This window comes from Barbatula barbatula (genome assembly GCF_947034865.1).
Source record: "Barbatula barbatula genome assembly, chromosome: 4".
Taxonomy (NCBI): Eukaryota; Metazoa; Chordata; class Actinopteri; order Cypriniformes; family Nemacheilidae; genus Barbatula; species Barbatula barbatula.
Genome location: NC_136768.1, coordinates 1,657,415 through 1,673,321, shown reverse-complemented (window position 1 = coordinate 1,673,321; position 15,907 = coordinate 1,657,415). Strand labels below are relative to the sequence as shown.

The 15,907-nt window shown below is 40.8% G+C and overlaps 2 protein-coding genes across 3 annotated transcripts; one reads left to right on the top strand and one right to left on the bottom strand.

Annotated features, from left to right (window-relative positions):
* The first annotated feature begins 3,503 nt into the window (after nucleotides 1-3,503).
* Nucleotides 3,504-9,820, top strand: cd9b (CD9 molecule b). 2 transcript variants are annotated; one of them, XM_079453878.1, is made up of 8 exons: nucleotides 3,504-3,698; nucleotides 6,810-6,912; nucleotides 8,053-8,150; nucleotides 8,385-8,459; nucleotides 8,542-8,643; nucleotides 8,735-8,824; nucleotides 8,951-9,034; nucleotides 9,165-9,818. In XM_079453878.1, exons 1-8 carry the CDS (start codon nucleotides 3,630-3,632, stop codon nucleotides 9,228-9,230), a joined length of 687 nt encoding a protein of 228 aa, XP_079310004.1. In that variant the 5' UTR covers nucleotides 3,504-3,629; the 3' UTR covers nucleotides 9,231-9,818. The 2 variants fall into 2 exon arrangements, with proteins under 2 accessions (XP_079310004.1, XP_079310005.1); XM_079453879.1 differs by lacking the exon at nucleotides 3,504-3,698 and adding an exon at nucleotides 5,205-5,396 and having other exon boundaries at nucleotides 9,165-9,820.
* Nucleotides 9,821-11,603: 1,783 nt separating this feature from the next.
* On the bottom strand, nucleotides 11,604-12,046 carry smkr1 (small lysine rich protein 1). Its single transcript, XM_079454078.1, has 2 exons — nucleotides 11,998-12,046; nucleotides 11,604-11,856 (listed from the first exon to the last, which is right to left on the bottom strand). The coding sequence occupies exons 1-2, from the start codon at nucleotides 11,998-12,000 to the stop codon at nucleotides 11,608-11,610; spliced, it is 252 nt and encodes an 83-aa protein (XP_079310204.1). The 5' UTR covers nucleotides 12,001-12,046; the 3' UTR covers nucleotides 11,604-11,607.
* Between the last annotated feature and the right edge of the window lie 3,861 nt (nucleotides 12,047-15,907).

Below are 15,907 nucleotides of genomic sequence, written 5' to 3'. Positions count from 1 at the left end.
AATTTAATACCATGAGTGCTTGAGAGAGCGAAGGCTTATGATTGTGCCAAACTTTAACTCATTTCCAGGACCTTCTGTCAAGGATGAATAAAGCCCACTCACCACCCAGGTGCACCAGGACATTTGCCTCACCTCATCCCCTGTGCACAAAGTAGGTCCTATCTATTATCTATCAAGGTGCTATTGACAACTGTACCTGTTTATAAATGTATTCAAAAAAATGGAAAAAGTAGAGCCAGCTGATAACCAAGCTGAAGTTTACTATACAAATAAGTTTCCAAAAACATTATGTCCGTCTATCCATCCAAAGTGACACCAGGCACCGAGGTCCCTCGTTTACTACAGGAAACAACCCTACATATTCTGGGAAGACACATAGAATTTCCTCCATTCAGATACAGAGCTTATGCCTCTCAAAAGCTCACCCACACAGCTGCTCTCTATTTACTCTTGGAAAAAAGAACGGGAAGCATGTCACGTTTTATTCTTCACATGCATGTCTGTTAAATCGGCCTTGATGCTTTCGTTTATTTCACACCCTTTACTTACAGTCATGCTTTAGTAATACAGTTCTCAGTGTTACAGTTGGGATAGATTTAGCCTATATATTATAAAAAAGCAGTTGTAAGCAGATTACACACTAACGTATGGAAAAAACATCAAAGAGCTAAAGGACCCTTTCAAGAGATACTTGGCATCGTAGCAAATTGATAAAAAAACTCATCCATGCTACACTTCTAACAACTTATATACACTACCTTGGGTGTTTGTGGAGAATTTTGGAACAGCTCTTATCTGAGTTCAAAGATGTTTATGGAGGTTGGTATGATGCACAGTTAGTGCCCTTTCATGGTTAAAAAGTTGTGCTTCTTATTTTAGCAGATATTTAGCAGTGTGTGCCCTCGTGTGGTCAATAATAAACATCGCACCCTAAATACATAATATTTTTATACATGTCAATTATTGTTATTATTCTACAAATTAAATCAAATTCGTTTTCCTAAAGTTTGAGAATATGTATTTACAAACATTATCTTTACGGAAAGTAATTATGTCTGAGAACCACATGAGGGCGCTGGTAAAGCAGCATCATGACCCACCACCTTTTTTTACAACATTTCTTTCCCAAAACTTTCTTTGTGCTTGGATAAACACAGAGGCATTCCGAAGAGAGAGATATACAGTCTTTTCACATGAGATCTAAAATTGACCCTTAGATCCCCTTTTTAGTAATAAACTAGTTACAGATGTGCTGACTAATGTCTGAGCCATTGAAACGCAAATGTAGGCTACACTGAAGCGCAAAAAGCTTCACAATGTAAATCAAATATATCATGTAAAAATACTTTTGTTTGAGTCACTGTAAGGGGATGCAGAACCTCTGCTATATTTGGCACACTTAAAGGACAGTGTTTTGGTCATGGTCACTTCCTTTCTGTTTTTAATGACTAAACGTGCAATGGGTTGCTCCGAAAACATTGTTTCATTATAATGTGACGCACAAAACCCTTGGGATGTGGTTGCTTTATGTCTTACACATATTTGGTCAACATATGACAACATTCATGTGCCATTTCTTACGACAAGTCATGTCCACATATTGCACATTTCCCAGTTCCCACACATATCAAACACAGATTCAGTGTTTCCAAAACCACACATTGTTTACTCAGCAGCCTTTCCTTCAAAATGAAATTACAGGCGAAATGTCACTCTGAGGTCAAGTCTTGTGACAGCAAGGGTGGATTTGTATTCCTAAAATAATTTGGAGCTGTATGTGTGCAATTGAATTTAATGAGCATCTGGGATGCCGAGGTGAGAAACATGCAGTCTGTTATCATTCCTGAATTGTAACTCAATTCTAAGCCATCTGCCTCACCGACAGGAACTTCCTCACAGTAAGACGACAGCACTTCTGCCTTCCCGACAATCAGCTTAATTTCGCAACTGTAACTTAAATATCCTCATGTGTGAGTGGAAGTGTGGTTGTCATTGTGTTCGGGTTGCTAAGGCTGACATTCATCACAGACTGAGAAACATCGGGGGTTGAGAAAGTATGCGGCTCTGATCGTGATAATGGCCTCTTTTCTTCAACACAAAACAATCCTGCTCTAAACAAATATGTCATCTTCACTGTGCTCGCCTCTCCACACAACCGGCACCACCAGCTTAAGAGAAAAACAATCAAATGACAGAACTTCTATAATTAGATGGAGCACAGCTTTTTAGAGACTTTGTTAACATAATAACAAACAGTCAGTGTAGAAGATGGCCATGAGCAATCCTTGCATAATATAGCAGTGCATGTTAATTAACTGCATTATCTGCCTTCTGTGAATCCCACATGTGGCGTGTGATGTTTTAAAATAAATATGATTTATGTCCTACGCACCTTTTAGGGATTTAGTACCTACACATCATTGCGGAGGCAAGTGCAATTACGACCTGTATCTGTAACTGTTTGGGCGGCTTGGGCCTGAATGTTGATGTCATTGTGGGTTTCTGACTTAGTGCAAATGACTGCAAAATATCTAGTCTTGCAATAATGCATTTATCCCATATTCTTGCTATTTCTCAGCAGCAGGGGACTGAAGCTTTTTTGATTGATTACAATTACATTGATCTACATTTACGTTGATTCATTTTGCAGATGTACAAATGAGATGTACTAATGAGAGAGCATTTTTGTCCATGCTCTCAAGCCTAAGAAAGAAAAAACATCAGTGATATCACCAAGATTTTTTTCTGAGCTTCATTCTACATAGCATGGGCGTTTGCACTCAGTAGCTAACCCACTCGGCTTTCAACATAGTTATCATATTCACTTAATACAGCTTTACCACATCCTGAAAATTGACCACACGCTGAATCATTTCTGTAGAAATCACAGTATTACTGGCAGCAGTTTGCCAGTAACTTTTTATAGATTTACAATTATGTAATTTACTGACAATATTTTGATTAAAGATAAATGATCATTAAACACTAACAAGTCTTTATCCTTACAGAAAAAAAACTATAAATAGCATCCAGTCTGGGAACCAAAATGAAAAATAAACCAGAAAAAGTGGATTATGTGGATTTCTGGTTCCCAGATTGCTTTGCATGAGGCAGTTATTTTATCTTTTTTTTCTGTAGTGATAAAGACTTGTTCATGTTTAATGTACATTTATCTTTGAACAAGCTGTTGCCAATACTTGTTAAACCTTTCTGTACAACTAAAGAAGTGTTTCCTAATTCCTGCTTTGTCCAAACCGACGATTGCACGTTTTGTATATCTCATAAATTGAGAACTCATCATTTAAATCAGACAAAAATGTGTATTTCCCGAGGACCAAATTTAAAAAGCACATCTCTAAAGCATGCTAGCACAAAGTGAGCAACAAGTGAAAAACTAATAAATCAATAAAACGACAGACACACTGAGAGGCTTGTAAACTCCTCCATTTCTCACAGTGGAGGTGGGAGTTTCCAGATATAAACAGACACAGCCCTTCAGGGCAGCAGCATTGAGACACAGACTAGCAACACAAGGGCACGTAGAGAGACCTTAGTGAATTTCAACATTTAAGAAATCGACAAGGAGACTTCTGTCGCTGTATATTGGATTTATAAACTGGATTGACGCGATGGCAGCTTTGTCCGGTGGAGAACAATGCATTAAATACATCTTGTTTATCTTTAATTTCGTATTTTGGGTAAGTTAGATACATTTCACAAACAGGCATTCATTTATACAAACATTAATTGTCGGTATGAATTAATGTGCATTTTCAAACTGAGCTGTGTCAGTAAGATCAAACCAAATGCTGTCTAATATAAACTGTTTTGTCTAACGTGACTAACCATCCTTGATCCTAACCAAATTTCTGAAAATACTTTTGCAGATAGTAATACCTAAATATGTAAAACTGTAGCTACTTTGTTTTGGCTGGTATCTGGTTGTGTTGTTTAGAAAGAAAAGCCCAGTAAACCTTCTATGGTGAAGGATTGGTTCGTGTGTATGAATTATGTATAGTGACGTTCAACCGTCAAGCCCATTGGTCACATGGAAAACGTGAACGTCCACCATCTTTGTAATTTAATTTCGAGATTGATTCTTGACTCTTAATTACTTTACATGACGTAATCTCCAGGACGGTTACAAAGGAACGTAATAAGCAATAGGCTATAAAAATAAGTATTTAAAAGCAAAGTCTTCAACATATAATTTGCTACTTTATTTTCTGGACGTTGCATAGATAAACACATGCATAGTTTGCCTTGTCTAACGGTTTAAGAAAACATCCAATTGAATTTTCCTTTGTCCAGAAGCAACAACAGAGGGGTTTAGCCCACACCCAGTATAAAAAAAGCTAAACTTGTTTAAATGAAACAAAACTATTATGTCGTTTCACACACTTTTATTTGGCCAAGTGGTTCATGAAAAAGCAGAAATATTGTAGACAGGAAAAGGAACATGTCAGAGCTTCACAACCCCCTGCTTCCAAAAACGATTTATAAATATAATGTATAAATATATAGAAAACAATAATAAAATATTCGAGAAATATAGAAAAATCTACATCTGCACAAGTACATTTAATTGAACCAGTCCCGATTTAGTGGCCATGTTTTCACACATTTATGTTGGAAGATGAGAAATCACATCCATCCTTAATGTGCTGTCTTCTTCATGACCCCTGTGTCCATTCTTTTCACCTTGAGACAGAAAATGTGTCAAGCAAAGGTACAATGTGTCCTGATCCCCCCCGTGGCTCTGCTTGAGTTACATTTTCACACAAACAAAAGCATTGGAAACAAAAGATCAGCACTCCCTTGGAAACCTTTACGTGTATGTGGATCTCTTATTCTTTATAATTCCATGCATGTGCTCTGAAACGGTTGCATTTAATTGTGTTAGTTTGGTGCTTTTCACTGGAGAGTCTATGAATCACGCTGTTGGTGGCGCTCCAATGCTTCCCGCCAGAACACAAACAAACCACGCCTCCTTCTCGCAACGAAACCAGATCCTTAACTTCGACAAACGTCTTCGAGTTCATGTTTGACGTCAAAGTACCGCGGGAGCGACACGGCAGTTCTGTTCTCGAATCGCTCTCGCGGGGCTTTACTATCATGCGCCTCTCTGTCTGCGCAGCTGCGCAGTCGAATACTCCCACAGAGCCGCGCCTCCTATCATGTGCTTCCCTTTGACGAAACCAGGTGAGTCATAAGAGGGTGCGGCCTGTCGGAATCCGTTTTGTTCAGTCTCTAGGTGTAAAGGTGGGAAACGCATAACAGACGCTCAGTATCGTGTTTACTCTAGACACTTTCTTGACTTTTACAGTTTAAACATGGCTACAGGTGGATATCAGTGCATCAAATACTTGTTATTTGTCTTCAACTTCATCTTTTGGGTAAGGCTTTCATGTATTTAAATGCCTGTAAGCTGGTTGAAATGGAGGTTTACGATGGCACGGAGGCCGGAAATGTTGAAGTGGCGTGATAGAGGTGTGGTGTAGAGACTCGTGTGGATGTTATACATTTTACATATATAAACGAAGAGAGAAATATTCGCTTTCTAGTTAAACTAATGCCTGTTAAGATTATACAACGGTTTCTTTTAGTGGTTAAGTTTGTTTCAGGCTTGTATTTAGTTGCTGTAGTGTTGAGATTTGACAGACACAACTTCCAAAAAACTATTGTGCCAACTTTACATGACTGTTCTCATAAAGTACAGTTAAATTACTTCTATATGATCATATAATGTATAATTCACTCATATGACTTAAGAGACGTACTCATTTGAACTCCTTGAATTAAGTTCCTATTTATTGTTATGTTGATGGTGCTCACTTTCTTGTTTATATATCAACACTGATTGATGTGGTTGTTGCTTCGTAAACGTAACCAGTGTTTTTAAACAACTGCTTTGTTTGGACCTTTGACCCTCACAAAACACCAGGTGTGTCCAGGAAATCACCATAATAAGTTTTGTAAACTGTTTTTATTGAAGTTGAAAGGGTAAAAACTGGAACACTTGCCAATTGTCCTAGACAACTTTCAATTCGATTTTATTTGAGAACTTGTTAGGACTTTGGGTGGAGTTAGTTGGATGGGATGATGGGATGATGGGATTTCTGTGTGAATGGAATCAGACGGGATAGGTTTGGGAATCGGTCTCCACGCCCCTCACACTCACTGTGACTCATAAGTGGGGGGTGGTACAGTTTTGGGAGCTGGTTAAGCTAGAATTTAAACTGCGTGACTACTTTTCCATGTCCTCGAGTCTGGCCTGATCTTTAATGCGTGCCAAAACAGTAGTTGAAATATGCTTTGTGAGTCAGAGGTGGACTGTCTGTATAAACATGTAGGGGCAGGCCGATTAAAACAAGCCAAGTGTTACTCAGCCATGTCGTGTTGTAGACTCTGTTGTAATCGGTTTTGTCATTTTGTAAACAATAAAGAGTCATGTAAACAACACGGGTTGGGCAAGATGAACTGTAGCTTATGGCAAATAGTTTTGCATATCTCGTTCTCGTTGTGTGCTTTGTGGAAGCAAGACCCTGTGGTTGAAAGCGAGCTAGCTATCGGGTCAGTTTCAGTGCATATACATGCCTTTGTTCCATAGGGCCTGTTGGACTTCATTCTCTGATAAACAGCGCAAGATAGTTGGTTTTGTGCTTCCTGTGTGCTCCACCCTTGTAAATAATGCCGTGCTTGGCCTGCAGCTATACTTTATGTGAGCGAGCCAGTTTCCTGTTTACTGTGTGGTCACTCAGCCACATGCATGGTGTTCTATATAACAACTTATTTTCTTGTTTTTCCAGTTGGCAGGGACAGGAGTTTTGGCTGTTGGTCTCTGGCTGCGTTTCGATGATAAAACTAAAGGACTCTTTTCTTCCGAAGATTCCCCAACTGTGTTTTTGACAGGTGAGATTTGGCCATCAGTATGCTCAAATCTGGATGTGTAGGTTATCCTTGTACAGACATGAATGCCTCTATAAAACGGTTATCGAGGCAAAAATCATGTACCAGTCGTCACATACCATAGCTTTCATTATCACCTGCGAGATCAGGTCTTGAAAAGCACACACCCTATCCGGACACATAAATGAGCGTCCCGGCAACTTTTGAAATAAGGATGTCTAAAATGTGAGTGAAAGCAGATCAAAAGTTTTTCTGTCTAACCAGAAGATTAACCAATCATCATGAGATTTTGCTGTCCATTAATTATCATACAGATATTAAGTAACCTTTCAACATTCTTTAAACAATCAGCTTTCTTTCAAGTACTCTCAAAAGCAGTGGCCTGACTACGCTAGTGTTTACATAACAAAATAAACACGTTCAGCATGGCAGCATATTAAAAGATGTCCTTCAAAGCGTGGCTAAAGGGTAAAAGACAACCTGAAAATGTTGCTGCATTTGTGTCGTTTTCAGTTCGTTTCTGTGTGTTATATTTAGGGAAGGCTCTGAATTATAAAGACTGTGCTGTTCAGATCAGCCTGTGTTTTGCCCACATGATGCCAGCTCTCTGCCCCTTTCCATCATGCCTCACAGAGCTGCCTTTCTCCTCCTCGCCAACAGTACTCGCATTGTTTTCTCCCTCCCCACCTACTTTTGTTTTGCCTTGTTTTACTTTCTTTTCTCAAGAATGGGGATTCTTATCTCCCACCAACCCAGATGCATGATCAGTTTAGAAGCAAAGGGTTCAAATTGCTGTCAGATGTGTCTAAAAGAGGCTGTCCTGCAGTGCCAAATAACCCAGGCGGTCTAGAAAAGCAGGTTGTTTCCGTGGATGCAGCACAGTACGCTTTGACAATGCTTTGCATATTTTGCATGCTTTGGTCTTATGTCAGTCTACTAGCTAGCTGTAGTTATTTATGCAGCCAACATTTTTTATGTTCGAAGTAAAATATATTCCTAAAGAGTAATGAAAATTATGTTCCAGCTGTCAGAGAAAAAATATAAAAAATAATATAATGGAAAGAGCCAATGAATGGATGTTATTTAAAAAAAAGGGTCTTTTAAATTGAATGATATTAATTTATTTTGTTGTTTTCACTTCAGGGGTGTATATACTGATCGTGGCGGGTGCCGTTATGATGGTGGCCGGGTTCCTCGGATGCTGTGGAGCAATAAAAGAATCTTCATTCATGCTAGGACTGGTGAGATTCCCACAATTTGCATTTTTCTAGCTAATGGTTATCTTAACCAAACATTGTTGATCAAATCGGTAAAAAAATGAATGTTGAAGTTGGAGCACACGTCTGCACTTGTTTTACATAAATGCTTAACTGTATGTAGAATTATGGTCTTGCCACGTGTGTGGTGGTTTCGTGAATGCCAACGTTGGTCATGTACATCACTATTGCAGTTAATGCAAAGGGTTTTTTCTCCAGTTCTTCACTTTCCTGCTCTTCATTTTTGCGGCAGAGGTCGCTGCAGGAATCTGGGGGTTGTCCAACCAAGACAAGGTGGGTGATGTTGATACTTCAAGGATGCTCAATGTTATTTTTGTCTTGTTTCTTGCTCATTTTCTTATGTTGTGTAACTCAGATCGTGACCGATGTCCAAACGTTCTACACAGAGACATTCAACAACTACAAAGCGACAAAACAGGATGCTTTGAAGGAAACACTGCGATTGATTCATTTTGGAGTTAGTTGTTATAGTTTGTTTGAATCACAATAGTAAAAATAACGCTTTTCTTTAGTGAAAGTTAATCGAATGACTGTTTTTGTGTGTTTAGCTGCAGTGCTGTGGACCGACAGGAACAGCGATAGATTTCTCTGCTGACATCTGCCCGAAAAAGGAGGGATTAGAAGTCTTGGTCACTACGGTACCCAACTAATTAATAATGAAGCCAGCACATACTACTCAGTGAAATGTAGACATGACATGAGTAGCATTTTAGTTTTTACTATAGTTACTTTTAAGTGTTTCTTAACCCCGTTTTGTTCCCCAGAGCTGCCCAAGTGCCATCAAAGAAGTGTTCACCTCTAAGCTTCACATCATTGGAGGTGTTGGAATCGGTATTGGAGTGATCATGGTGAGTCAGAACTCTTTAAGATCTCAGTATAGCTTATTCGTTGACAAGAACCTGAAGAGATAATACTTCCATGGTTTATTACCTCATCTTGTTGTCATCAGATATTAACCTCAGACTTTGTCATTGACAGATCTTCGGTATGATCTTCAGCATGCTCTTGTGCTGTGCCATCCGACGTACTCGAGACATCGTTTAAGCCACTGTTGTCCAGCAGTCAGTTTCCTGCTATGTATTTATCTGATTGTGTGTGTGCGTGTGTGTGTGTGTGTGTTTGGAAAGTTACTACCCCTTGTTCTAAGCTCAGAATTTTCGAAGCACATTAAAACTGTTACAGGCCTTGTTGATTCAATTTTAGATGAGATAGTTTAGATTTGAATGTTCTTACAAGCTTATGTTTTCTCTTGTGTAACATTTTACAAAATAGCTTATTTTATGAATGAGTTTATAATTTTCTCTGTATGGAGAGCATAACCATTTGAAATGATAAATAAAGTAGTCAATAACCAATCTCTTAACTGAATCTAAAGCCTGATTTCTTACCCATGGTTAAATGCGGGCTCCAATGCCACCTGCTGTTGCATTGCACAATTTTGTTTGTTTTGCATTTTGGAGTGAATCCCTGCATTTAATCAAGACTTCAATTCAATTTTATTTATATAGCGCTTTTCACAATGTGCATTGTTCCAAAGCAGCTTTACAGGAGAAAATGAGAAAACCGAAAAAGGTAAAACACAGTACATGGCGTTTATATAACAAGTTAAATTATTCTAGTAAATGATATCTGATAAATCCAGTCTCACAGTGGTTTATTGAGCATTAAAAGAATGCTTGGCTGAAAACATTTGTCTTTAATCTAGATTTAAATTGGGCTAGTGTCTGATCCTCAAATTAATTATTCTAGGTGTTATCAAACGTCCTGAGTTTTGAGATCTTGGAGCACGTGATGAGTTGTAGTGTGATAGAAGCTCTGTTATGTAGGTAAGTGCTAAACCCTTTAAGGCTTTATAAGTGATTAAAAGAACATTAAAGTCAATACGACCCTTAACGGGTAGCCAGTGAAGGGTTGATAACATTGGGGTTATGTGATCGTATTTTCTGGACCTGGTTAGAACTCTGGCAGCTGCATTCTGAACTAACTGTAGATAGTGTTTGTCCTGCATCATAAACAAAGTAGTTCTTTACAGAAGTCAAGTCTAGATCTTTTACTGTATTTATTGGAGTAACAGTACATCCTTCAATTTGAGGGTTATAATCTCGAAATATTCGGTTTACGTGTCTTTGGTCCGATAAGTAGTTTTATTAGAATTTAAAAGGAAATTACAAGTCATCCAATGTTATATATCTTCCATGCACTCTGCCAATTTGGAGAGCTGGGAGGAATCATCTGGGCTTGATGAGATGTATAGCTGGGTACCATCTGCATGGCAGTGGAAGCTAATTTTTTTGTAATGTTTCCAAGGGGCAGCGTGTATATGGAGAATAACAAGGGTCCTAGAACCGATCCCAGAGGTAATCCATTAATTTACATGCGTTAGATTTGATGATTCCCCATTTAAGTGGACAAATTGATGTCTATCTGATAAAAAAAGATCGGAATAACGAGGTCAGGTTATGTCTGTTTATTTGTTAATCTAGCAACTGTGCTAAATAAAATCCTTGGATTGTTTTTGTTAGTTTCTATGAGGTTACGTAGGTGCTCAGCCTTTGCTGCTTTTAGTGCCTTTTTATAACAGTGTGCACTCTCTTTCCACGCAATTTTAAAGACCTCTAATTGGGTTTGTTTCCATTTGCGCTCCAGTTTACTCTTTTAAGGGCGCGAATGGTGCTATTGTCTTTTTTGACTTCATAGGTGCGACAGCTTCTAATATATTAGAGAAAATATGCCCAATTTGCTGGTCATGTCATTGAGCGATTCTGTATTTATTGGTATGGTTATTAAAGGAGTCAGATCTGGCAAGCTTTTTACGAAACTATCTTTAGTAGCCATGGTAATTGTTCTACCCTGTCGATAACGAGTTAAACGGCTGATTCCTGCAGTACGTGTACATGCTGTAACATAGTGATTGGTGACATCATCACTTTGAGGTGTATCATCTATATTGGTTAGATCGGCTCTGTGAGATATTATCAAGTCTAGTGTATGAATAAATCGATGAGTGGGTCCATTGATGTCTTGTTTTACTCCAAAAGAGTGTAGTAGTTCAGTAAACACTACTGCTAATGAATCGTTAGTGCTACACACGTGGATATTAAAATCTCTGACAAATAGTACTTTATCAATGTTAACCAATCGATCTGATAAGAAGTCTACGAACTCTTTCAGAAATTCAGTGTAGCTACCAGGGGGTCCATACACAGTAGCCAATGTAAAATAATGCATCACGTTTTTATTTCTCCCAGAGTTCCAAGGAATCAGAAATTAAATGACAATTATTGTGGTTCAGATTACATGATAGAAACTTGTGTCTTCTCCATTATAACACATTTGACACTTTGTACACTTTGAACAATTTCACAGTTTAAAAAATGTAAAATATTCACTTTTATATATTGTTAAGGCCTACACAGGTAAGTCATTTTTTGCTTTTTCGTTTTTTCCCTTTCTTCTTGGAGGCCCCGGGCCAGCCAAAGCCTCTGAACTCCAAGCAGTCCACTGCATTATGAGAGATGTAGTAGATGTTCTCCATGGCGGCTGGACTCAGAATATCCACGTCTTTCGTTGCGTTTTTGGAACTTGTGGACCGTTTCTTGGCAGAACTCTTCTTTTTGCCTTTTGTGGCAGGTCGTGCACTTTTGGATTTAGATTTTTTGGTACCTGAAGACTGCAAGATTACCTATTACTGATGTTGATCTAAAGGGAATTGTATCTGTATTTCCAAACAGATTTGAGTTCTTTTTGTTTAATAATGTAAAATAATATGCTTAATGTTAAATAATGTATAAAGGTCTCAAAAGTCACTTACCATTCTTCAAGTGTCTTCCTATAGAAGTTAGATAACTGAGGTATTAGATGTTTGAGAATTCACTGCAAGAAATATAACATATATTACAGAAGCAGGACTCCCAAATGTAATACACCGAGTGCTTTTCAGATACGTTTTGTAAACAGATTATTCGGCAGTTTCTCGATGCATACTATTAAATGACCTTTGACTAATGCATATATTACATCATTTACATAAAATAAAATGCAACCGACGCCGAAATGTTACAAAGACTGTCCTACCAGAGAGCTGTATTTCGTATCCAGTATGTCTCTACTGATGTACGGTCTTTTAATGTGTTGTGTGGTGTTGTCTTGGTGACGGATTATGGGAGTTTGTGGGATGCATCCACAGACTGGCTCATCGGGTTGGTCCAGGTTTTTTTTTTCCTGAATTTGTCGACGATCATTAATCTACAACAACAACACAGAGAGTGTTTTATTCAAAAACATCAATCTCAGGAGAATAGCTCTTCATATCCAGAGCCCTGTGGCTCAGGGGTAATGAACACTGTGCTTAGATGGGCAAGTTTGGGGTTCAAGTCCAGCTTTGGGTAATTGCTTGCAATTCTTATGTGTTTCAGGTTTCAAGGAAAAGGAATAAAATAACCAGGAGAACTGTCTCAACTGTGCAGTGTCCAGTGGCTCAGTGTTAAGGAGCACAGCCCTTTGAGCAAGAGCTCTGGGGTTTGAGCCTGGTATTGACCTGCATCTGGAGACCCGGCGAGAGGAGGAGACCCGCAGACCCGGCGAGAGGAGGAGACCCGCAGACCCGGCGAGAGGAGGAGACCCGGCGAGAGGAGGAGACCCGGCGAGAGGAGGAGACCCGGCGAGAGGAGGAGACCCGGCGAGAGGAGGAGACCCGGCGAGAGGAGGAGACCCGGCGAGAGGAGGAGACCCGGCGAGAGGAGGAGACCCGCAGACCCGGCGAGAGGAGGAGACCCGCAGACCCGGCGAGAGGAGGAGACCCGCAGACCCGGCGAGAGGAGGAGACCCGCAGACCCGGCGAGAGGAGGAGACCCGCAGACCCGGCGAGAGGAGGAGACCCGCAGACCCGGCGAGAGGAGGAGACCCGCAGACCCGGCGAGAGGAGGAGACCCGCAGACCCGGCGAGAGGAGGAGACCCGCAGACCCGGCGAGAGGAGGAGACCCGCAGACCCGGCGAGAGGAGGAGACCCGCAGACCCGGCGAGAGGAGGAGGAGGACACCTGCCATACAGGGGTTTTGTAGAGTAGAGTAGCTTTTTGGAGGGAAAAAATTGGGGATCTGTTGCATAACCCCTGGCTTCTGTGCTCCCGAATCTCGGGGGGAGACACACTCCAACGTCTCCCCCCTTTCAGGATCTGGGAATCTTCTCCTCCTTCCAGCCTCTTGGTCTTGGATCCTGGGTTCCCCACTTCGTCCGCTCCGTTCACCTTCCAGCCTCTTGGTTTTGGATCCTGGGTTCTCCACTCCGTCCGCTCTGTCCGCTCCGTCCACCTTCCAACCTCTTGGTTTTGGATCCTGGGTTCTCCACTCCGTCCGCTCCGTCCACCACCAGGCTTTGAACCCGGGATCTCCTGTGCCATGTTCAATGCTCTACCATCTGAGCCACTGTGCCTTGCACGCTTGAAACAGTTCTCCGGGCGTATTCATCTTTTTTTTAGTCAATTGTTCCTCATCGATGTTGCTGAACACTTAAAATGGGTTTGGTCAGCCTCGAACCCTTAGCCACCTGTTCTCATGCCAGTGCTCTGCCACCTGAGCCACTGTGCCTCGCACGCTTGAAACAGTTCTCCGGGCGTATTCATCTTTTTTTTAGTCAATTGTTCCTCATTGATGTTGCTGAACACTTAAAATGGTCTTGGTCAGCCTCGAACCCTTAGCCACCTGTTCTCATGCCAGTGCTCTGCCGCCTGAGCCACTGTGCCTTGCACGCTTGAAACATTTCTCCGGGCGTATTCATCTTCTTTTTAATCAGTTGTTCCTCATCGATGTTGCTAAACACTTAAAATGGTCTTGGTCAGCCTCGAACCCTTAGCCACCTGTTCTCATGCCAGTGCTCTGCCACCTGAGCCACTGTGCCTTGCACGCTTGAAACAGTTCTCCGGGCGTATTCATCTTTTTTTTTAGTCAATTGTTCCTCATTGATGTTGCTGAACACTTAAAATGGTCTTGGTCAGCCTCGAACCCTTAGCCACCTGTTCTCATGCCAGTGCTCTGCCACCTGAGCCACTGTGCCTTGCACGCTTGAAACAGTTCTCCGGGCGTATTCATCTTTTTTTTAGTCAATTGTTCCTCATTGATGTTGCTGAACACTTAAAAAATGGCCTTGGTCAGCCTCAAACCCTTAGCCCCCTGTTCTCATGCCAGTGCTCTGCAACCTGAGCCAAGTGCCTTGCACGCTTGAAACAGTTCTCCGGGCGTATTCATCTTTTTTAATCAGCGTTCGATGTTGCTGAACACTTAAAATGGGCTTGGTCAGCCTCAAACCCTTAGCCACCTGTTCTCATACCAGTGCTCTGACACCTGAGCCACTGTGCCTTGCACCCTTGAAACAGTTCTCCGGGCGTATTCATCTTTTTTAATCAGCGTTCGATGTTGCTGAACACTTAAAATGGGCTTGGTCAGCCTCAAACCCTTAGCCACCTGTTCTCATACCAGTGCTCTGACACCTGAGCCACTGTGCCTTGCACGCTTGAAACAGTTCTCCGGGCGTATTCATTTTTTTTAATCAGCGTTCGATGTTGCTGAACACTTAAAATGGTCTTGGTCAGCCTCGAACCCTTAGCCACCTGTTCTCATACCAGTGCTCTGCCACCTGAGCCACTGTGCCTTGCACACTTGAAACAGTTCTCCGGGCGTATTCATCTTTTTCTTTAGGTCTGGTTTTCTTTAGGTTTCTTTAGGTCAAAGATGCTGAGCCTGTACTTGAACAATGAACCATCCGCTTTCAAGTTAGTGACCACACCCTTTGAGCTACTTGGTCCTTCACACTTGTTTCACTTCTCCGGGCAGGTTTATCTTTTTCTTTAGGTCTGAAAAGTATCAACTTTTAACGATTAAAGATCCAGAGCTTGGGCTTGAACATTGAACCATGAGCTTTTAAGTTAGAGACCATACCCTTTGAGCCACTGTGCAGGCCTGCATAAGAAATGTCCTTGAATACTTAAATTGAGATTGAACCTGTGACCATCTGCTTTACTGGCTGTGCTTATAACATGGTGCCACGGTGCCACATAGGAAGTGTCTCCTGGTATATTAGTATTTTTAAGAATGACTGCATATCTGATCACACAAGGATGTCAACATCAGCTTTGAACCTTGAATTCCTCCACTGAGCCACTGGGAAGATGCTGAGTCTGAGTTACATTCATCTATTGACTTTATACTTGGGTCAAAAAAGAAATGCGGTCTGCAAGGAACAACGACTAGTGGTAGCATCCCAAAAAGGAAAAAACTCCCCGTATCTTCTCTGGATCTGTTCCACATTGGTGGAATGATCTACCTACTGCTACAAGATCAGCAGACTCGGTTGCCATCTTTAAAAAACGCCTGAAAACTTCTTCCGTCAACACGTCGCTGATTGATTTAACCTAATTATTTCCCTATCTTTATTCTTATTCAAAATAAATAAATACAATAAATTACTAACCTCACTATTCTTAGCTTTGTATACTGTGCTAGGCTTTAATTGACTAGTTTTGATGCACTTATGTATTTTGTTGCCTATGTTGTTATAATTGCTTCCAATGTTTCCTCATCTGTAAGTCGCTTTGGATAAAAGCGTCTGCTAAATGACTAAATGTAAATGTTCATAATATGACAATGGGTGCTAATCAGCTCCCCTTTTCAGTAGTCAGCACATTGACCAGGGAGTGGATTCTGAAGTTTGAACGCAGCACCACCGG